Genomic DNA, 23,375 nt, shown 5'->3' on the forward strand with positions numbered 1-23,375 from the left:
ACATCAATTTCTTTCTGGTGCCTTTTGGAAACTATTAGGGTTGCCTGAAATAAACATCTCTGATGTCAGGACTGCCCTCAAGGACCATACTGCTCTCTCTTCCCGGGAGCTCCTAGTAGACTGTCAACTAGTGCTAGGTGCTGGAGATTTAGAGGATTTACCCTGATTGCTGGAGGGTGGGGCTATGGGTGGGTGGGGACTTGATTGGTAAAAAAGTTGGACCCAGCCTAAGTGAGAGAGAAGGTAGTGAGGACTCTTAATCGGGAGTCCTTTAATCCCAGCACTCGGGAGGCAGAGGTAGGCGGATCTCTGTGAGTTCGAGACAGCCTGGTCTACAGAGCTAGTTCCAGGATAGGCTCCAAAGCCACAGAGAAACCCTGTCTCGAAAAACCAAAAAAAAATAAAATAAAAAAATAAAATAAAAAAAATAAAAAAAAATCGGGAGTCCTAGGCGAGATGCAGTCATTTATGGATTTTATATAAAAGTGATACTCATGCTCCAGCTGTGAAAAGATGCCTCTTGTGAGGCGAGGTCAGCAACACGAGAAAGCCAGGATCTGTGTAGTTGTGCGGACAATGGTGATGGCCTGGCCAAGTGAGCTAGTAGACAACAGAGGATTGAGCTCACGATGCAGACGTGGAAGACGAGCAAGATTCTAGATGATGGCAACGGTAAGTGCTCTGGCTAGACTATATATGCGGCCAGGTCCCCTGCGCGAAACCGGCGCTCTGGCGTCCAAGGCGGGAGAACCTGCAGTGCGAGAGGTTGGGGGAATTGTTTCCGCCCGGACGGCAAAGCAGAGGACCGGAAAGGAGGAGGCGGAAGTGGAGCTATTAGCCGCAGTGCTTGGATCAGCCCGCGAAGTTCTAATCAGCCTACTGCGGAAGACACGGGAGTAGGCGTCCTCACAGCTGTTTGATCCCTCGAGACCCGAATTCCGGAAGGCACCCCCACCGAGACAAGTGAGCTGGGAGTCACTTAGATCCTGCCACTGGCAGTTTTATCTGCGTGGTCCCTGGACGGAGGTTATAAACTAGGTAGGCTCTTGCCGGTTCTGGAGCAGCCGCGGTGCACTCTGGGGCGGTCGGGGGGTGGGGGGAGGCTCTTGCTCCCAGTAGAATCTAGCTAGAGGCGCCTTGCTTGGCTGTAAGGCGGAGGATTTACGCTCTCCTACCAGTCAGTCCCGTCTGAGAGTGGACTCGGAGGTCTGGAGAAGTTGAGTGATTGCTAAGGGTTGCACAGCTTTACATACCATGATTCTGTTTCGGTACATCCCCTGTCCCGCTTGAGACAAGGTATCTATCTCCACATAGTCTTGACTATCTTGGAACCCTTCCGAGTGCTGGGATCAGAGGCACGCGCCTCCACACTTGGCCTGGCTCGCGACTTCATCTGCACTTGGGTGTCCACCTGGGCTGAGTGGCGCATGACCCCAACCTTAAGAGCTACAGAGGTAGGAGGCATTCCACGCCTCAGTGTGCCGGCCCAGGCCAGGAGGGATGCTGCCAGGATCTTAGTCGCAGACTTCTTGTGAAGAGTTTCGGGTAGAGCACATAGATTGTGGATTGTGCTTGGTCTTGTTCAGGTGCCTGTTGTTTTGAGAAGTAGCTCTTTTTGTTTTTCAAAGTAGGGCGGAATTTTGTGAGTCAGGAGATCATTCAGTTGATATCTTTACCGCTCCCAAATGCCTTTTTCTTTTTTCTTTTCTTTTTTGAGACAGCGTATCTACATAACCCTAGTTGTCCTGGAACTCACTGTGTAGACAGGGTTGGTTTCGAACTCACAGAGATCTGTCTGTCTCTGCCTTTGGAGTGTTGAAATTAAAGTGTTCTCTGCCTTCCAAGTGCTGGGATTAAAAGCGTGTGCCACCATGACCAGCTCCAAGCTCTTTTTTTTTTTTTTTGGTTTTTTCGAGACAGGATTTCTCTGTGGCTTTGTAACCTGTCCTGGAACTAGCTCTGTAGACCAGGCTGGTATCGAACTCACAGAGATCCGCCTGCCTCTGCCTCCCGAGTGCTGGGATTAAAGGCGTGCCCCACCATCGCCCGGCCGCCAAGCTCCTTTTGATAGGAAATAACAGGCCTTCTGACCTCCACAGCAATAGCTACTTAAAATGATTGGTGTAGTGGCCCATGGCTACAAAGCCTTGTCTTTTCCTTGTCTTTGTTGTAGAGAATTTCTGCAGAGAGAAAACCGGTGCCACATGTTGTCAGCACTTGCCTGGAGTGACTGAAACCCTGAGATGTTCAGAGGGGTTTGTCTGATAGGCCCACCACTGAGTCCTGTTGAATATAGCCTGATATGCCCAAGGTAGTCCTAAATGGTGTGACGGTGGACTTCCCTTTCCAGCCCTACCAATGTCAACAAGAGTACATGACCAGAGTGCTAGAATGCCTCCAAAAGGTAAAGCTACAGAGCCCGACTTTTCTTCTAGGGAGGGGATGATGCGGGTGCACCTCCAGCAGACCCCACTACACCCCCACCCGCATCCATTCCAGACAGGCTCTGCTCTCCCCACTACACCCCCACCCACATCCATTCCAGACAGGCTCTGGATATGGGTGCACCTCCAGCAGACCCCACTACACCCCCACCCACATCCATTCCAGACAGGCTCTGGATATGGGTGCACCTCCAGCAGACCCTACTACACCCCCACCCACATCCATTCCAGACAGGCTCTGCTCTCCCCACTACACCCCCACCCACATCCATTCCAGACAGACTCTGTCTGCATTTTTTGGTCACTAGAACTTCTGGTTAGGTTAATGGAGACTATAACAAGTGAATGAAAGAGATAATTCCAGATAGTGATAGCTCTGAGAATGTCTTGGTGCCCTTTCTGAGTAGATGGTGTTTGTGTTGAGTTCGGTGGCTAGGAGTGACTACCATTTGGGGTCTGGAGGAGTGTTTCTATGCAGAGGAGCTGGAATACCCAGTTCTCTCTGTGAAAAAAAAATCTTTGATTTTTCTTTTTTTTTTTAATTTTTTAATTTAATTTAATTTTTTGAGGCAGGATCTGTTTCACCATAGCTGACCTGGATAAGCCAGGCTGGCCTCCAGCTCACAGAGATCTGTCTGTCTCTGCCTTTGGAGTGTTGGGATTAAAGGCTTGTGTCACCATGGTTGACTTTTTTGTTTGAGACATGAAAAAAAATCTTTAACTATTAGAAGTGTGTGGGGCAGATAACTTTCACTGAGTTTTTAAGGTGCCCTCTTGTGTTCTAATCACCGTTTTCCTCAGATGTCTTGCTCAGCTCCCATCTGATATCTGGAATGTAGGCCATCAAATTCTGTTTAGGTAGGGTGAATGCCTGGGCCCAGAACTGCAGAACAGCTTCCTATTTTGAGACCTGACACCTAATTAGTCATCTAACTATTTTAGGCTGAAATATACTGTCAAGTTTTGGGTAATACTCTGAATTTATTTCGCTAATGAGGGCAGTCTTTTTTTGTATATTTGTTTGTTTTCTGAGACAAGGTCTCTTTACATAGCCCTGGGTGTTCTGGAGCTTACTATGTAGACCAGCCGGGCTTCAAACTCACAGAAATCCACTTGCCTCTGCCCTCTTTGTGTACCACCATACCTGCCTACTGAGGGCAGGCTTAACCTATGGCTTTTAGGGCAGAAGTGGAAAATGTCAAGAGCTAATTATGTCCTCTAGGCATGGGCTGGGCATCTAAGAGCATCTTACTTTCCCGTTTCTCCACACCCCGTTTTTCCTCTCATTGTCGCTGACTCCATTTAGAGAGTGAATGGCATCCTAGAGAGCCCCACAGGCACTGGGAAGACACTCTGCCTCCTCTGCACCACACTGGCCTGGCGGGAACATCTCCGCGACGCTGTTTCTGCTCAAAAGATTGCTGAGAGAGTTCAAGGTGAACTCTTTGCCAGTCGGTCTTTGTCATCCTGGAATGCTGCTGGCGCTGGTGGAGACTCGATAGGTGACCCTTATCTCCTCATCCCCACCCCCATCACTCCTGTTCTCCTATGTGGATGATAGGGAAGGGGAGTTTGGGACAGGGCCAATCCACCTATGCTTCCACTATCTCTGGAGCAGAATTTAATAGAGGAGAATTTTGTGTCATCCACGTTACTTACCATTCTGGGTGTACACCTGGGGTCAGAGCTGTTTTCCTGGAATTAGGGTACCATAGCAACCCACACTGTTTAGCGTCAGGTTTGTGGATGTCTGCAGGACTGAGTTAGCTCAGTGCTGTGTGTGTAAACACACATGAAGATGTTTCCTCACGGCTACCCCCTTTCCTTATGCTTGTGCAGCTTGCTACACAGACATCCCAAAGATCATCTATGCTTCCAGAACTCACTCACAGCTGACCCAGGTCATCAATGAGCTTCGGAACACTTCCTACCGGTATGTCAGCATGTTCACACCTCAGAGATTATCTGGATAGTGATCTTGGTTTGGAGCCGATCCACAGCCAGCTGGGTAGATAGAGACTGGCTGGTTTTGACATACATTACTTGTGGAAAAGCAGCTTTGAACTTTGAACTTATGACTGTCCTTGCTTTTGAACCCTGGGTTTTTTGTAGGGCTGTCATGTTGCCTGTGGGTAGAGTCCCACAAGGCAGCTTTGCCCATGATGGAAGAAGAATGCCTTTTGCCAAACTTCATCTGAGTCTTGGTATCTAGCTATGGCTCTTGTGTGGAAGAACTTGTACCTTAGGTTGCTCTGTCCGGTTTTCCTTGCTTTCCCACATTCTAGCCTTTTTGTTTCCTTTTCTGTTTTCTGTGTGCTCCCATTTGTCTCGAGATATCTCATGCTGCCGGGCCATGTTGTAATCTGCATGTTCTGAGGCTCTTCATGGACTCTTCTGTTCTTCTTCTTGTCAGGCCCAAAGTGTGTGTGCTGGGCTCCCGGGAGCAGCTGTGTATTCACCCTGAAGTGAAGAAGCAGGAGAGTAACCACATGCAGGTGAGCTTTGGGGCACTTAGTTTCCATGATTCTACTGATTGGGTGGCGCCTGGATCTTAGAATCCAGAATTATGCTCCTACAGATGCTAACCCTGGCTGTTGTGCTCCCTGCTGGGCTGCGTCAGGGCTTAGAGAACACAGGGAAGAATGACAAAGGGAAGCTGGTGGTGAGGGCCAGAGATGGACCATTCCTTAGCCATTCTAGGTGAGCTCTGTCTTCCCTCTTACAGATCCATTTATGCCGCAAGAAGGTAGCAAGTCGCTCCTGTCACTTCTACAACAATGTGGACGGTAAGATCACCTCCTGAAAGCTGTTCTTTCCTACTGTTGTCAGAGTTTGGGTGAGTTCAGCAGCACCATAACCTATCTGCTTTACCCTGTGGGACATAGAGTGGCTGTGTACCTGGGTACTGTCTTTCGGATGTGAGGGTTGCCTGCATTGGTGTTATATGGAGAAAAGCTCATGCAGTTCAGGATCCAGCACTCAGGAATGGCTCTCACCATCCGGTGACCTGTTCAAACAGGGTTCAGTTCAGGATCCAGTACTCAGGAATGGCTCACACCATCCGGTGACCTGTTCAAACAGGGTTCATATTGAGTACCTGCTTTCCGTCTGGGAGCCTGGGCTATGCCTGACAGAAACGCCTTTGACCAGTCTCCCAGAGAACTAGAACACGGAGTCTCCTATAAGTTGCTCAGTTGACAGTGTCTCCCAGGTGTCATGACTTGGTGCCAAGAGTTAAGCATAGCTATCTTCCCCTAAGTTTCTCTCCTCCCTCTCTTTCATTTGCTGGCTTGTGACAAGACAAGCTTCTTACTGTGTCCCTCATTGTTTTCTGTAATCTGGGGGGTCAGTCATACCTCTGCGTAACTGGGGGCTTCAATCTCTATAGGACTAGACTTCCTTTTATTTCTTGCCCTGATATGGAGGCTGAGATTCCCATATAAAGTAGGCGGGCTCTGGAGTAGTCTTAAGGCTTTGATGATCTGAGGGCTACTGTCTTCGTTGATGCTTATTGAGTGCCCAGGGCACTAGGATTGAGGTCTTTGCTTCTTCTGTCAAGCCGGAAGCCTGAGCTCAGGGGAGAGGGTCTCCTATCACCCAGAGTCTTTGTTGAGCCTCTCGGATAAGAGATAAGATATGACATGGCTCTGTGGTGAGCACCTCAGCTGTGGTCCTTCTTGCCTGCTTTGTTTTTTGGTCTGATGTCACTGAAGACTCTTAGTTGTCTCAATGTGTAGTTGTCCAGGCCTGGGATATGGGTGTGTATCTGTGGCAGCCCTCGGGTCTCTGTTTCTGGATACTGTGAGTATGGACCTGATAACCATTTTGAAATTCTCCATGATCAGAGTTGTCTCTCCCTGTCCTTGTTAGCTTCCTAAAGGGATCTATGGGAAACAGGAAGGTATGTACAGACAGCATTTCTGCAGTGGCCTGCTTATAGATAGTCCTCTGGCCTGTGGCCACTCTCCTGTCTCCTGGTGGGAGACTGCTGACTATGTAAGTTCTTCCATGGGTGTTGGGTTGCCTGGGAGGTCTGCCTGCCTGCCTTCCTTCATTTCTTTTTCCCTCCCTCCCTCCCTCCCTCCCTCCCTCCCTCCCTTCCTTCCTTTCTTTCTGTATATGATGTTTTGCTTTTTTGTGTTTCTGTGTATCACTTGAGTGCCTGGTGTCTGCAAAGGCAAGAAGAGGGCATTGGATCCCCTAATTTGAGTTATTGACAGTTGTGAGCTACCATGTAGGTACTGGAAATCAAACCTGGAACCTCTGGATAGCAGCTAGTTCTCTTAACTGCCAGCCATCTATCCAACCCCACCTACCCCCTCTTTTGGTCTTCCAGTTTCTACCGTCCAAGTACTGGGATGATAGGCATGTGCCAGCATCCCTGGCTTATGCAGTGCTGGGGATTAATCCACAGTTTTGTTGTGTATAGGGAAGAGTTCTACCAACTGAACCACATCTCTAGCCCTGGAAGGTGTTCTGTCTTCTCACCTTGTCCATCTCTCTGCTTACAGCCCTCCTTTCTGGTTCTGCCTCACCTATCCCATGACCTGTGCTTATCTGATTCATTCATTCTCTCTGTCTCTCTGCTCCATCCTGGCTTCCTCCAGTCACACTCCTGGCAAAGGAGGTGGGTATAAGTGTTCTGGTATAGTTCCTGTGGGAACATCCTGGTCAGTTTTCCACACTGTGTAGGTCAGTATTTTGATGCCTATAAGCTTCATGTTCTGATCTACATCTATCATAACTCTGATCTACATTGTCCTTTCCCTTTACAGGTCTCAAGGGGTGAGGGAGTTTTGACCACAGCAATGGTCCTGAACCCCTTCCTCAGAGCTCTGTTCCTTTTGAGAGAAAGAAGCCATTCCACCTGGCTTAACAGCTCTGACCTCTCTGTGTCTTAGGCTTCTTGGCTTAGTTTTATGCCCTACAAACCAGCTCCTTTCGCACTTATCTTTGGTTGTCTCACTGCTTGGCCTTTTGGATGGCTGCTTACCTGTGAACTTGCTTGTCTGTTCTTGCAGGCTCGTTAGCTGGCCAGTGTTGCCTGTCTTTGGAATAGGAAGCAGCCCCATGGAGGCTTCTAGAGGAAGGTTTCTTAGGGTTTATTTTATCTTATAGTTTGTGGTACATCATCTAGGGAAGCAGGGTAGGAAATTCAAGGCAGGGACCTGGAGGCTAGAAGCAGAAGCTGTGGAGAGATGCTGCTTACTATGTTGCTTCCTGTGGCTTACTTGTCTTACTTTCATGTAAGGACCAGGTGTAGTCAAAAATTTCTGTCCTACTCACTCCTGCAGCCGTTCAGTCCCAAAGAAACACACAGAGGCTTATCTTAATTATAAACTGTTTGGCCTATTAGCTCAGGCTTATTATTAACTAGCTCTTACAACTTAAATTAACCCATAATTCTTATCTATTCTTAGCCACATGGCTTGGTACCTTATCTCAGTGAGGCATTCTCATCTTGCTTCCTCTGTGTCTGGCTGGTGACTGCATCTCTATGCCTTTCCTCTTCCCAGAATTCTCTTAGTCTGGTTGCCTTGCCTATACTTCCTGCCTGGCTACTTAAGGACCTTTCTGCCTTGTGCCTTGTAGCCCGCACAGATGGTTCCTATTCCTGAGCTGCTGTTGTAAGAAACGGAATGGACTACAAGTTGAACTGGGTAGGCTCTACCTGAGTGCCCTGCTTATGGCATTCAAGGTGTCGGCTTTTTTGGTGCCAGTCTCAGGTCCACTGATTGGTAGAAAGCTAGGGAAAGCAGTACTGTTTCATTCATTCGTTGTTTATTTACTCATTATTGTTATTATTATTATTATTGGTTTTTAGAGACAGGGTTTCTCTGTGTAACAACCCTAGCTGTCCTGGAACTTACTCTGTAGACCAGGCTGCCTTGAACTCACAGAGATCCGCCTGCCTCTGCCTCCCGAGTGCTGGGATTAAAGGTGTGCGCCACCAACGCCCAGCCCCAGCCTATCTTTCATGCTCTGCGAACGATGATGAAAAGCTGTGAGCCTCAACCATCTGTAATGAGGCCTGGTGCCCTCTTCTGGCCTGCAGGCATAAACACAGAACATTGTACACATAATAAATAAATATTAAAAAAAAAAAAAAAGAAAGAAAGAAAGAAAAGCTGTGAGCCTGTGGACTGCTCTGCCATACTCTGCCTCAGGGAGGCTTGTGGTCTTTCCTGTCCTGTTTTGTGATGTCCAAGGGTAGACAGGCTGCTTGGGACCTTGTGGAGGGAGATATTGGTACTTTAGACTGCTACCTGTCTCCCAAATACAGAACAGGGCTCTTTTGAGATTACTTTAGGTTGTGGTCTCTCCTGGGGAGATGTACCAGAAAGAATCTGGTAAGTTCAAAAGTTACAGAATGCTGTATTGCCTGCTTCGTAGGCGTTCTTGTGCCCTGGGTGTCTCTTGGGGTCTTTGGACACTCAGATCGATCCAGAGCATGAGCTGACTCTATATCTTACCTGCAGAGAAAAGCCTGGAGCAAGAGTTGGTTACCCCTATCCTGGACATTGAGGACCTTGTCAAGAATGGAAGCAAACACAAGTGAGACCTCTCCCTGTGAGCCCAAGGCTGTTTTATCCTTCCTTGATGACTCTCATATGGGAAGACATAGTGTTTTCTTTTCTGTTTATGAAACTAGTAATGTGAAAAAAATTTAAGCAGTTCGGAGGAATGTAAGGTGAAAAATATGAAATCAGCTCCTGTTCCCTGTCCTTGAGCCCACTCCAGGAGGACCATTGTGAACAGTGTCTGCTTGTACAAGCCCAGTGTTGTTTGTGCGTATTCTCTAAATGCTCTCTGACTTACCATGAATGGCTTTCCTTATGGTATATGAAGCTTAACTCCCTTTCTTCTGCAGATAGTAAATCTGTGGGGTTTTGTTTGAGACAGTCTCAATCCATACTGACTTAAAAGGTTTGCTCTGTAACTGAGAATGACCCTCAGCTTCTGATCCTCTTGCCTTTACCTTTCATGTGTTGGGATTATAGGTGTGCACTGCCAAGCCTGACTATACATCTATGACTTGTAGTTTTGTAGATTGAAGTGGTGTGAACTTCAACACCCAAGGCTGTGTGTAGTTTTTGCTTGATTCGTGTGAGGCACTGGGGTTCCAAACCCAGTACTGCAAAAAAGAGAGATTGAGACTTGAGACTTTGCTAACTAAGGAAAAAGCTTTCTTTCTTCCTTCTTCCTTCCGTCCTTCCTTCCTTCCTTCCTTCCTTCCTTCCTTCCTTCCTTCCTTCCTTGTATTTCTTTTATTTCCTATATTTCTTTTATTTCTATGGCCTGTGCCCAGGAGTGGGGCTAGATTTTGTTTTTATGGAGGGTTTTTTTGTTTTTGTTCTTGTTTTTTATTTAGGCAGAAAAATAAATAAATCCAAGCTGACTTAGAGTTCACTGTGTGACCAAGATGATCATGAATCCACCCCCACCCTGTTTTATACACACCCTGCACGTGTGTATAGTATGTGTAGGTGTACACTCTTGGGTGTTGGTTCTTGCTCCCCCTCCTCCCAGACAAGGTTTCTCTGTGTACCTTCTGTTGCCTGTCCTGGAACTAGCTCTTGTAGACCAGGCTGGCCTTAAACTCACAGATTCTCTTGTGTCTGTATCCGGAGTGCTGGGATTAAAGACATACGCCACTGCCATCCGGCTGGTTCTTGCTTTCTACCTTAAGATAGAATCTCTTGCTTATCACTGAATATGCCAGACTAACTGGCCCAAGAACTTAGAAGAATTATCCTGTCTCTGTCTCCCATTTTTCTGAGATTATAGTTTCTGGCTTTATATGGATTTTGGGGATCTGGACTGTGTTCTTGATGCTTACATGGCAAGCACATTACTCCCTGAGCCATTTCGCAGCCTGATGACCTTGAACTGAGCTTCAGGCTTTCAATTTTTTGCCATCAGGTTGGGTTTATTTGGTAGATGGAATTGAACCCAGGGCTGTATATATCAGGCAAACATTCTAATAACTCATTCTAATAACAACCATTATTTTTTGTGTGTGTGTCTGTGTGGTGTGTGTGTGTGTGTGTGGTTGGTGTGGTTGTGTGGGTGTCAGAGGACAGTTTGTGGAGTTGGTTCTCTTTTTCCAACTGTACATGGATTCTAAGAATTGAACTGAGATTCTAAGAATTGAACTGAGGTTATCAGGTTTATATGGCAAGTGGTTTACTTGCTGAGACATTTCCCTGACCCCATCGAGTTTTGGGTTTGGGGATTTGTTTGTTTTGAAATGTTCTCAGTATGTGACTCAGTACTATGATCCAGAGCTCATTTTTAAGATCAATCTGACCTGATCAGATCCCCTTACTTCTGCCTCATAAATGCTGAGAATAAAGATGTGTACCACCAAGCTCAACACCCATTAAATTTTAAGACAGGTGATACCTTTACATATTGACAAAAATCACATGGGCTGCCCTTTTTCCTAGGTACCAATTTCTTTGAGGCTCTGGGTACAGAATGAGAGTCTCTTCCTTCATCAGAGGGCACAGTGCTCATGTAATAGTTCACTTTTTGCATATCCTGTGAAGGGACTTACAGGGTCTTCTGTCTCCTTTTACATCCAGAGTGTGCCCATACTACCTTTCTCGAAACATGAAGCAGCAAGCTGACATCATCTTTATGCCATACAATTACTTGTTGGATGCTAAGGTGAGGAGGTAATGTTTGTTTTTGTCCAGGGTTGTCCCTAGGCTTTAGAGGGGCTGCCTGAACTTTTGTTGTTAGTCCTCAGATAGCAACTGTGGAGAGGAGGCTTCTTTTCCTTCACTGTCCAGAGTCAGCTATGAATTACCAGTGCTAAGGGTTCATCATTCTTAGCTACCTGGGCATAGGCAAGCTAACTAGAATGGGAAGAGCCAATGTTTGCCTCCTTGGTTTTTTTTTTTTTTTTTTTTTTTTTTGGTTTTTTTTTTTTGGTTTTTCGAGACAGGGTTTCTCTGTGGCTTTAGAGCCTGTCCTGGAACTCGCTCTTGTAGACCAGGCTGGTCTCGAACTCACAGAGATCCGCCTGCCTCTGCCTCCCGAGCGCTGGGATTAAAGGCGTGCGCCACCATCGCCCAGCTGCCTCCTTGGTTTTGACAGTTCGTCTCAGTCACTTTCAGATCAGATCATAGGAAGTTCAGATAACAGAAACTTGAGCATTTTTGCCCTCCCTAATGTTCTGTTTGTCTGGCATCTTTTTGTGCACTACTCATTTCATTTAATATAGCTAGAATTTTTCAATTATGTCCAACAGTGAAAAAAAAAAATATATATATATATATAAAGTGTGTGTGTGTGTGTGCAAATACATGTGCATTGTGTACGTGGATATCAGAAGATAATTTGGAGGAGTTAGTTCTCCCTTCTACCATTTGAGACTGAACTGAGGTCTTCAGACTTGACAAGTGCCTCTACCCACTGAACCTTCTTGCTGGTTCTCAAGGATTTTTTTCCCCCCTAACATGTGGACAAATATATCTAAGGTTGACTTCTAACCTGCTATATAGCTGAGGGTGGCCTTGCACTTTTGATTCTTCTACTTGTACCCTCCTGAAGTTTGCAATTGTAGGCATGTTCTACTAAGTCTGTTTTATGTAATGTTGGGTATAAAACCCAAGGCTTCATGCATGTTAGGCAAGCACTCTCTTAGTGTTCTTGGCTTTCATAGCTGAAGGTATGCTCCATGTGTTCAGTAACCTTTACTGTCAGTAATAACTTGGTGGGCATCTTTTGTTTTGAATCCCTGTGGTAGTGCATCTCATGTCTAGAGTCGGGGGGATAGATAGCAGAAGATGCTGTTGGAGGTAACCAGAGTAGATAGAAAGAAGCTCCAGTGGATGTGGAACCTGCCGAGCCATCTTGCTGGCCTCAGCTTGGCAGTTTTGAAGAACTAGGTTAGCAATCACTGCAAAATCCAGAATGGTGGGTACGTGTGCACAGCTCAGTGAAGTAGTGGTTACCATAGGTTTCTGACATACTCACCAAAGGAGTTCAGTGGGGTTTTTATCTGATCTTCAAAATATGGTGCTGGAATAGGTGGATATTCATTTGGAAAAAATGAGTCTTACTCCTTCTCACTATGCAAGTCTAAATGCAAAGGCGGAGACTGAAAATTCTTGAAGAAGTAGGGGAATCTATGCAGCTACAGAGTACGTTGAGATTTTGTTTATTTATTTGGTTTTGGTAATTTTTAAAAAATTTTTGGAACATCATCTCTATATCCTAGTCTAGCTTGAAGTCATGGTCCTGTTGAGTGTGGGGTTATAGGTGTGTGACTCTTTGCCTGGCTTGAGGCTGGAGACTCTTTATTTCATACTCATTTTCATAGTATTAGTCATAAAGAAAAATTAAAAAGTTAGACTTCATCAAAATTTCAAGCTTAGACTCTTTGAAAGAATTAGGAAAATTAAGGTTTTATTATTTTGAAACAGGGTCTCATTTTGTAGTCCTGGCTAGCCTGAATTCACAGAAATTTGTCTGCCTCTGTCCCCTGATTGCTAGAGTTAAAGGTGTGTATCTCACACTCTTGAGAGGTTAGTATAAACTCTACCATCAGCTTTTCCTTTCAGTAGTATTAGTTAAATTTAAAAGGAAGTTGTGAAGTATTTGTGTGTGAGTGTATGCACGTGTACATATGTACATGTAGTATATAGTGCACACGTGGAGGTAAGAGGACACCTTGCTAGAGCTGGTTCTCTCCTTCTACAATGTGGTCTCAGAGATTGATCTCAAGGCTTGGCTGTTATATGCCTTACCTTCTGAGCCATCTTTGGTACTTTTACTGTTAGTTAAATTTTTTTTTTTTTAGCATTAATTGTCGTTGAGCAGAGGCAGGTGGATTTTTGTGAGTTCAAGGCCAGTCTGTAAGAGCTTGTTCCAGGACAGCTAGGACTGTTACACAGGAGAAACCCTGTATGAAGTGTAGGGCAACTGGAAGTCCCGGCTGTGGCTGGTGGACGTGTGGACCATGCAGTAGCTCTGTCAACACAGTTTGTCAGTGCTGGAGCTTACTTACAAACACCAGAAGTGGGAAGCAGGTCCAGGAATATCCCTATAGTAGACACTGTCAGCAGTGCGGTGTTTATACAAAACCCACATCTGTCAAAACCTAGCTGTGGTACTGGACAGCTGTCTCAGTGGTTAAGAGCACTGGCTTCTCTTCTGGAGAACCTGGGTTTGATTTCCCTGAACCCAGGGTATCTCATAACTCTCTTACTAGAGTTCCAGGGGATCTGACGCCCTCCTGGCCTCACTGCATGCATGTAGTTCACAGATGTACATACTGGCAAAACACCCAGACACATACAATAAAATCTTTTTTTCCCACAGAGATCCACCTGCTTCTGCCTCCCAAGTCCTGGGATTAAAGGTATGCACCGCCACTGCTTAGCTAATAAAAATAAGTCTTTCCAAAAAAAACATAGCTGTGGTGCTGGCATGGTAATGAATTCCTGTAATCTCAGCACTCTGGAGACTGAGGCAGAAATATCATGAGAGCAAGGCCAGCCCAAGCTTAGTGGTAGAGCAGTTGAGCCTGGTTTGGTGCCTAATGTTACAAAACAAAACAAAAATATAACTATACACTTAACTTGTAGGTCCAGTTCTCTTCCTCTGCTGTCTTGTAGGTTCTAGGGCTAGGAATCAGGTCATCAGGCTTAGAGGCGATTTTTTTCCTGCCTAGCCATCTTGTTGGAATACCCATCCATCAACAGTACTGTACCACATACATATGGCCACAAGTATCCAATTTTGGTTAGGTTTGGGTAGGTACTTGTAATAGTACTTTCTTATTGGGACCACCAGCCCACAAATAACAACACAGAGACTTAACAAATTATGAAAGCTTGGCCCTAGCTTAGGCTTCTTTCTAACTACCTTTCCTCTGTCCTGTATGACTGATGTCCCATTGGTGTCTTCCATACACCTAGATTCTGTCCCCTAACTTCCTCTCTCTCTGCCTGGAAGTCCCGCCTATCTCTCCTGCCTAGCTATTGTCCATTCAGCTTTTTATTACACCAGTCAGAGCAACACATCTTCATAGCACAGTATTCCGCAGCAGGTATTATAAATCTGTTTTCCATAGACAGCTTGGAGTGAGTGCCAATCTTCGTAGTGGAGTACGAGGGAGAACCTTTGTTCTTTCTTCCATTTTGTGTGTGTGTGTCCTGTTTATAATGATTGGTGCCCACCTCATGCCTCAGGTTACCTCTTTTCCTATGTATACAGGGCTGTACTCTTAGCTGCCCTGACTCAGCTCCAGCCTGTGGTATCTTCCCTTCTTTGTAGAGTCGTAAGGCACACAACATTGACCTGAAGGGGACGGTCGTGATCTTTGATGAAGCCCACAATGTGGTGAGTCCCCTTGACTTCTATACGAAGCATTTCCTGTCTCTCCCAGCTTGCCAGATGTCTTCTGGACCCAGGTGCTGCTGCTCCCCTGTGATCTATCAGTGGCCTCACCTGGGCCAGAGACTGACCAGTTGGGCTTTTTGTGTGCCCTTAGGTGCAGGGTCCTTATGTGAACCTCTTACTGGGCTTCTGCCCTTTTGGCCAGTTGGTAGGGCTCTCCTGGCCCCACTATCGCTTTACCATACTCTGTTGTCTTCCCTACATGCCTCTGCTCTTTAGGCTACTTGGCTTGACCCTTAGGAAACTTCTGTAGCAACAGCTGCTCATCTTTGGTGCCAATAGCAACAAGAGTGAGTGGTTCCTGGAGGCCCTCCTGGGTCCCCTGTCCTTTTCACCAGCACGTTACCCCTGTCTCTGTTGTCACTGCTTCCTCGGGGTTGTGTGGATGAACTTTCTCATCCTTAGTTGCTATGAAGCCTGGGAGGAGACTGCCGGAGAGCCAGGTCCACCCCACCCCAAGCATGACCTTACTTCCTACTTGGCTCCTGCAACTGTTGCTATGGGAATTCTTGGCTGATATGTGGTATCTTCTGACTTTTGAAGCCCAAAATACTGCTTTTGCTGATAAATACTCCAATTAAAAAAATTTTGGTAACTCAAGTGAAATAATCTTTTAAAATATTGGTGAGGGCAGTGAATCATCTTTGGACCAGCTTTGGCTTTACTTTAGAGACCAGGAGCCTGGCCTCTGGGGATTTGGCCGTTGTCTTTCTGCTTCCTGGCGTTCCCATTCTGCCCCCCTCTGCCATAACATGGGTTTACTTTGGCCCTCAGGAGAAGATATGTGAAGAGTCGGCTTCCTTTGACCTGACGCCCCGTGATCTGGCTTCAGGACTGGAGGCTATCAACCAGGTTTTGGAAGAGCAAGCCCGGGTGGCTCAGCAGAGTGAACTCCAGCTGGAGTTCAGTGCAGACACCCCCAGCTCAGGTAAGATTATGACCAAAAATTGAAAAGTGGCGCTTGGGCATATTGGAGGCCTATCTTAGGAGTGGAGCCTGGGCCTATTGGAGACATATCTTAGTGGAGCCTGGGCCTATTGGAGACATATCTTAGAAGCGGAGCCTGGGCCTATTAGAGGCATATCTTAGTGGAGCCTGGGCCTATTGGAGACATATCTTAGAAGCGGAGCCTGGGCCTATTAGAGGCATATCTTAGTGGAGCCTGGGCCTATTGGAGACATATCTTAGTGGAGCCTGGGCCTATTGGAGACATATCTTAGAAGCGGAGCCTGGGCCTATTAGAGGCATATCTTAGTGGAGCCTGGGCCTATTGGAGACATATCTTAGTGGAGCCTAGGCCTATTGGAGACATATCTTAGAAGCGGGGCCTGGGCCTATTAGAGGCATATCTTAGTGGAGCCTGGGCCTATTGGAGACATATCATCTTAGAAGTATCTTCTGCATCAGTGCAGTCTAGATAGCTCTCTGTGACATGAGTTTGCTGAGAGACTTGGTTCAGGATTCCTGTTGTGTGACTTCCTATCTGTTGATCCCAGATAAGGCACCAATAACAGACCAAAGAAATACTTCTATCCAATCTAATTTAGTGAGTTCCAGGACAGTCGAACTAGATAGAGAGACCCTGTCTCAAAATCAGACAAGAATGACAGTGGGCCACATGAGTAAAGGGTACTCAAGGGGCAAAAGCCTCTTCTCCCTAGCAGTTGTTGCTGCCAGTGTAACCTTGAGGAGGGAGTTTGTGACTCTTGTACATTTCAGCTTTCTGAGACTTTGAAGTTCTGTGTACTTCCTGAGTCTTATGAACTTCCCTCTTCGCTCCTGGGTGGCTTGTTTCAGTTGTAGGAAAATGCTGTATAGCATCTTCGTAGACCAGGGAGGACTGCCTCTTTGGATGCTTTCAGTCCTTTTCATTTTCTTTTCTTTGAGACAAGAGTTTCGTGTCCCTCAGACTGGCCTCAGGCTTATGTAGGAAAGAAAGGATGGGCTTTAGCTTCGGGTGCCCTTGCCTTTACCTCCCAGGTGCTAAGATTTTAAACTTAGGCCTCCATTCCTGGTTTATTTGGTGCTGAGATCAAACCCAGCACTTTGTGCGTACCAGGTAAGCATTCTGACGACTGAGCTGTCTCCAGCCATACTTCCAGTGTTTCCTGAAGTCTTTAATCTTTTCCTAGCTAATTTTTTGTTTTGTTTTGTTTGTTCCTTTTTGAGACAGGGTCTCTCAGCATAATCCTGGCTGTCCTGGAACTCGCTATGTAGACCAGGTTTGCCTCAGAGATCTGCTTCTCCTGCCTACTGGGATTAAAAGGCATACATCACCATACCCAGCTCTGCTTTTAATTTTAAAGCAAAGCATAGGTACAGGAAATCAACAAAAAAAAAAAAAGTAATCTCTGGCTGCTTTAGTTTATAACCACAGTGTTACAGATACAGAGACAGGTGAAATTTGGTAGCTCACTGGCTTGCCAGCCTAGCCAAAACACTGAGTTTCAGGTTCAGTGAGAGACCTTCTTTTAAGGAAATTAAGCTGATGAGCAATTGAGGAAGACAACTGTTACTGTCCTTTGGGCACTGTGTGCACAAGTGCTGATAGACATGGATATGCACACAGGCATATATGCATACAGCACACACAAAAGAAAATAGATCACTTATAAGATACATGATGAACTGAACACCCAGGGAACTGCCTCCAATCAAGAAGGAGGTTGGCCATCAAGCCATAACTCTGCTTCTCTGAGTGGTCTCTTACCCAACTTCTAATTCATCTTTTTTGTTGTCTTTTTTTTTTTTTTTGGTTGTCTTTTTTTCAAGACAAGGTTCCTCTGTGTAATAGCCGTAGCTGTCCTGAAACTAGCTCTTGTAGACCAGGCTGGCCTTGAATTCACAGGATCTGCCTGCCTCTGCTTACCAAATGCTGGGATTAAAGGCGTGTGTCACCACCACCCGGCTTATAATTCATCTTTAATGGCTCATGGCTACCTTCTCCTTCCTTTTCTTTGGTAATGTTGTGACTATTTGATGCCTAGATTCAGTAAATTATCAGTTATTTCAAGGTGGTGATGTCTCAATCAGCCCTTTAATTTTATAGCAGCAATAATGTAAAGATTTGTCAGCTCTGTGGTGGCACTGTTCATAGTGGAAAAGATGAACACACACTGCCCATTTCAGTTCTGAAAGCTTGAGTTGATTCTAAATTAGTGATTGCTGTCTTCAGAGGGGAACAGTGTTTAAATAGCATGTCTGAACACTGATTAGTTTTCTCCTTGTCGTAACAAAATACCTGACCAAAGCAACTTAGGAAGGAAGAATTATCTTGGTTCATATTCTCAGAGTATAGCCCATCATAACTGGGGCTTTGTTGTGACGAGGGCTTGAGCAGCTGGTGAGTTTGTAGTCGGGAGTCAAAAGTGAGGGGAGAAGGGAGGGAATGAGAGGGAAGAGAGCGAGAGAGATGCTATTGAACCTCACTTTCTTTCTTGAGACAAGGTTTCTCTGTGTAGCCCTGGCTGTACTGGATCTCTACATAGACCAACCTGGCCTGGTACTCACAGAAATCCTCTTGTCTGTGCCTCCTAGATGTGCACCACACCACCACACCCTGCGTTTTGCTCTCTCTCTTCCTTTCTTTCTTTCTTTTGTCACCTTTTATTTTTTATTTAGTCTAGAACTTTAGCCAGTGGACTGGCTCTTCCTAGAAACTTCTTTTATGAACAGACATGACCAGAGATTTTTGTCCTAGCTTATTCTCGAGCTTATCAGGTTGACAATATTAACCAATATTAATCATTACTCATCTGTGGTTGACTCAGTATCCCATTGCAATCCTCTTGAAGGTATTCTGTGTCCTGCTAACCTGGCCTAGCCACTGTGCTTGTGATACTCTACTGCTTCCTGCCCAGACCTGACACATGCTAGCCTCCAGCAAGCCCTGGCTTTCCTTCCAATGTTTCATTCTCTTCTCTATCCTCATATGTCCTCATATGTTCTGTCTGAGCGCATGTGGGCACATGCTGATGATTACTGCCCATTAATTATTTTTAAGACTTTCGGGAGCAGAGTATGAAGAACCTCTGTACATGGATGTATTTATGTGTATTTCTTTTTTTTTTTTTTTTTTTTTTTTTGGTTTTTCGAGACAGGGTTTCTCTGTGGTTTTGGAGCCTGTCGTGGAACTAGCTCTTGTAGACCAGGCTGGTCTCGAACTCACAGAGATCCGCCTGCCTCTGCCTCCCGAGTGCTGGGATTAAAGGCGTGCGTCACCACCGCCCGGCTTTATGTGTATTTCTAAATGTGAACGTGGGTTCATACTGTTGTGTCCAGTTCAAATGTGGATCCCACCTAACCTTTCACCCACCTACCCTTTCTACCACACTGGGAACTCTGGTTCTTGAAGCTAGAACCCTGAGGAATTGTATACCTACTTTCTCACCCAGGGTTCAACATGGAGCTGGAAGACATCGCAAAGCTGAAGAGTAAGTGTTTGTCCTCCTTCCCCTTCGGCTGGGCAGGAGGCATGCCCCTGACGTGCCCTTGATCCACAGTGATCCTGCTTCGCTTGGAGGGGGCTATTGATGCTGTCCAGCTGCCTGGGGATGACAAAGGAGTCACCAAACCTGGAAGGTGAGGGACAGATGCTGACCTCATTACCCCAAGTCCTGTTTAGGGTTGGAGGTAGTGTCCTCATGAGGTTCTGTCTGAGTACTTCACCCAGCAGTGGGGTCTGGTTTCAATTTTCAAGGCTTAAGAAGAGTTACCAGGTTTTTAAAAAGGTTTTATTTTTCTTTCTGTATGTGTGTGTGTGTGTGTGTGTGTGTCTGTGTAAATGTGTGCCTCGTGTGCTGGTGGCTGTGAAGTTTAGAAGAGGGTGTTGGATGTCTTGGATCTAGAGTTATAGTCGTGAACTACCCTATATGGGTTTTAGAAACCAAACTCAGGTCCTCTGGAAAAGGAGCAAGCACTCTTAACCACTGAGCCATCCCTCCCCCCCCCCCCCCCCCGCTCTCTCTCTCTCCTTTCTTTTCCTTTCCTTTCCTTTCCTTTCCTTTCCTTTCCTTTCCTTTCCTTTCCTTTCCTTTCCTTTCCTTTCCTTTCCTTTCCTTTCCTTTCCTTTCCTTTCCTTTCTTTCCTTTTTTGATTTTTTCCAGACAGAGTTTCTTTGTAGCTTTGGGGCCTGTCCTGGAACTTGCTTTGTAGACCAGGCTGGCCTCAAACTCACAGAGATCTGCCTGCTTCTGCCTCCCGAGTGCTGGGTTTAAAGACGTGTGCCATCACTGCCCGGCTCAGTTGCCAGCTTTTTATGTAGTCATTGAAAACATTGGGAGTAACAACACACACTACTGCACAGTGTCTCCTCCAGCTTTTCCCTCCAACTCTCTCTGGCCCCTTGTTGATACATTAAGTGCCAGTTAGAACTATGCTTTTTCTTTGGGACTGTCTGTGCTGTCACTGAGGCCTGTTTAGGGCTCTTGGATTGTTTATCCTGAACAATTGTAGGTAGCCTGGAGAGACTCTAGCTGGGGCTGAGGGGTTGCTTTTATGAGCACACAGCCAGTAGCTGTGCTAGGACCTGGTCTGGGTAATGGATGTTAAAAGCATTTTCTGGGGTCTGGAGCTTCCTACCGTCTCCCTGAGCACTAACCTGGGTACTCCCACTTACTTCCAGATAAGCCAGATACACCAACCTGACCTAGGTTCTAGTGTGCCTTCTTGGCCTTCTCTACCTGCACCTGAAGACCCTGCCACAGCCTCCCCTATTCTGTGGCATCTCTTCCCAAGGTTCTTAGAGTTACTACCCAGAGTTATTGCCTCTAAGGACCTGCACTCAGGCCACCCCCGATTGTGGTCCCTTGCCCAGGTGCCTGGTGTTTTCCTTAGTAGGTCGTGATTCTCATGACAGTAACTCACTGTCCTCTGCCTACCAGGAGATTGCTGAAAGGAGAAGCATCTTATCCCCAATGCTGGCCTTGTTGAAGTACTCAGCAATTATTGATGAGTGCAAGAAATTTGAAGGCCACCCACCTTGTAGGTTCACAGAAACCACAGCCTTGCCTCCTCAGTCTCGAGCTTCTGTTCTTCTCTTTGGCAGCTACATCTTTGAGCTGTTTGCTGAAGCCCAAATAACATTTCAAACCAAAGGCTGCATTTTGGAATCACTGGACCAGATAATCCAGCACCTGGCAGGACGTGAGTCTTGGGTTGCCTATATGGAGGAGTATGCCAGGCTAGTGGTTTTCTTGTAGAAGAACAGGGTGGGGTTTTGTAGTAGGGAGCTGCGGGTTGCATTCCGCCACCCAGCTCCCGCCACTGGCTAGCTTTACCTGAAATAACAACATACAAACTGTATTCCTTTAAACACTGCTTGGCCCATTATATCTAGCCTCTTCTTGGCTAACTCTCGCACCTGGACTAGCCCATTTCTAATAATGTGTGTAACATCCCAAGGTGCGCTTACTGGGAAGATTCTAGCCTACATCCATCCTGGGTCGGAGCTTCATCCCGTGTGCCCAGGAGAGGGGAGCATGGCCTCTGCTCCAGAGAGCAGAGCTGTCGAGTCTGAGCTCACTTCCTCTTCCTCCCAGCATTCTGTTCTGTTTACTCCACCCACCTATGTTCTAACCAACAAAATGGGCCAAGGCAGTTTCTTTATTAGCCAATGACCTTCCTCCATCAGGGGTTATTGTTCCATGTCCAGCAGTCAGCACAGGTTGCAGAGTAGCACTTGGCTCCCAGTGTCAACAGGTCGCTGTCATGCCCTCCTCATGAACAAGAATCCAGTCAGTGAAGCTCCCAACCAACTCACCCTGCGTGCTCGTTTATTTATTGTTGGGTAGTTCTGGAGAGTGAGCCCAGGATCTCATTCATGGTAGGCAATGCTCCATCCCTAGCCCTTGGATTTCTGGGAGAAGTTCTTGCTATATATCTCGGCTTTGAACTTGATCCTCTTGCCTTTGTCTCTAGAGTTCTAAGATTACAGGATTGGCCAGAGTCTCTTTCTGATGGAGATGCGGAGGCGGCAGTGACATTTGGCCAACCTTTTGCTCTTTGGCAGTTTTCCCATTTGTGCATGCGTTCTTTCTTTCTTTCTTTCTTTCTTTCTTTCTTTCTTTCTTTCTTTCTTTCTTTCTTTCTTTCTTTCTTTCTTTCTTTCTTTCCTTCCCTCCCTCCCTCCCTCCCTCCCTCCCTCCCTCTTTCTTTCTTTCTTTCTTTCTTTCTTTCTTTCTTTCTTTCTTTCTCTTTTAGATTTATTTATGTTCTGCTTGCATGTCAAAAGAGGGTACCGAAATTCATTATAGATGATTGTGAGCCACCACGTGGTTGCTGGGAATCGAACTCAGGACCTCTGGAAGAACAATCAGTGTTCTTAACCCCTGAGCCATCTCTCCAGCTCCCTATGTTTGGTTTCTTACTATAGTATGTCCTAGTTAGTCACCTTTTACGAAGGAATATCAGAGATCTTAGTGGATTAAGTGAGATGTGGTCCTCTCTGACTTCTCCCCCTAGCTACCATCCCCAATTTCCGCTTACTTTGGGAGATCCAGTTTCCAAAGGATAGTGTTCTTTTTTTTTTTAATGATTTATTTTATTTTATGTGCTTTGTGTGAAGGTGTCAGATCTCCTGGAACTGAATTTACCGACAGTTGTGAGGTGCCATGTGGGTGCTGGTAATTGAACCCAGGTCCTCTGGAAGAGCAGCCAGTGCTCTTAACCTTTGAGCCATCTCTCCATGCTAGGGCAGTGTTGTTATGGGCTGTTCTGCGGAGTGGGGTGAGGTCTGCAGTACCGCATGCGGCAGTGTCTGCTATGCGCTAGGGGACAGCAGCCTCCCCCCCCCCCCCCCCCCCACACAGCATTGGACCTCGCAGTTATCTGGAAGCCTGTACTCCTTTGGGGAGATTCCCCATATGACTGCTCCTTGACACCAGGAAGAACAGGTCATCTGCCTTCCTTAGCATCCTGTCCTTGATCTTGATTATGGGGAGTCTGGTTACTTCTGCCGACGTGAGGTAGTGAATCTGTGCTGGCTCCTTTTAATGTGGGACTCAGTCTCTTCTGCTTGTGTGGATGCCAACTCTCCCATGCTCCACAGGTCCTGGTGTGTTCACCAACACGGCTGGGCTGCAAAAACTCATGGACATTATCCAGGTAGGAGACTGCTTTCAATTACTGGGGAGTCTCTGTTTCTGCAGGTGACAGCAAGGGCCTCAGGGAATGGACAAAGGTCCTCATATCACATGACTATGGTTAACAAACCCTTAAGTACCTGTAGACCTCAGTGGGAGGTGACTGAGAACAGATTGGGACATTTTTGACTGTTCAGCGACCAGATACATCAGAGTAGTGCTCTAGGATCGAGGTCCTGTGAAGAGTGAGGTCAGGAGTGATTTAGACTCCACTAGTGCCCCGTGGGGCTAGGCAGGACCTCCTTGTTCATAGCAGCTCCAGATAGATTCAGACTGGGAGAAACCCAGAAGCAAATGACCTGAGTGGCTTCTCAGAGAAAAGACAAACGGGCCCTCTAAGTGCCATGGTCTGTGTGTCCCTAGCACACAGGAATAA

The 23,375-nt window shown here is 46.4% G+C and overlaps 1 protein-coding gene across 9 annotated transcripts in view; it reads left to right on the forward strand.

Annotated features, from left to right (window-relative positions):
- The first annotated feature begins 802 nt into the window (after positions 1-802).
- Rtel1 (regulator of telomere elongation helicase 1) overlaps positions 803-23,375 on the forward strand; it is a 36,624-nt gene continuing 14,051 nt past the window's right edge. For 3 of the 9 annotated variants that reach the window (XM_075963383.1, XM_075963379.1, XM_075963381.1), the window contains exons 1-14: positions 823-1,038; positions 2,174-2,404; positions 3,751-3,946; positions 4,284-4,377; positions 4,858-4,939; positions 5,170-5,230; positions 8,924-8,999; positions 11,033-11,117; positions 14,736-14,801; positions 15,633-15,786; positions 19,253-19,291; positions 19,361-19,439; positions 20,905-21,002; positions 22,906-22,961. In XM_075963383.1, the coding sequence (XP_075819498.1) occupies positions 2,303-2,404; positions 3,751-3,946; positions 4,284-4,377; positions 4,858-4,939; positions 5,170-5,230; positions 8,924-8,999; positions 11,033-11,117; positions 14,736-14,801; positions 15,633-15,786; positions 19,253-19,291; positions 19,361-19,439; positions 20,905-21,002; positions 22,906-22,961 (1,188 nt within the window). In that variant the 5' untranslated portion in view covers positions 823-1,038; positions 2,174-2,302. Of the gene's footprint in view, positions 1,039-2,173; positions 2,405-3,750; positions 3,947-4,283; positions 4,378-4,857; positions 4,940-5,169; positions 5,231-8,923; positions 9,015-11,032; positions 11,118-14,735; positions 14,802-15,632; positions 15,787-19,252; positions 19,292-19,360; positions 19,440-20,904; positions 21,003-22,905; positions 22,962-23,375 lie in introns of those variants that run through there. The other 6 variants (XM_075963382.1, XM_075963380.1, XM_075963385.1 and 3 more) reach the window with 6 other exon arrangements.

This window comes from Microtus pennsylvanicus, chromosome 2 (genome assembly GCF_037038515.1).
Source record: "Microtus pennsylvanicus isolate mMicPen1 chromosome 2, mMicPen1.hap1, whole genome shotgun sequence".
NCBI lineage: Eukaryota > Metazoa > Chordata > Mammalia > Rodentia > Cricetidae > Microtus > Microtus pennsylvanicus.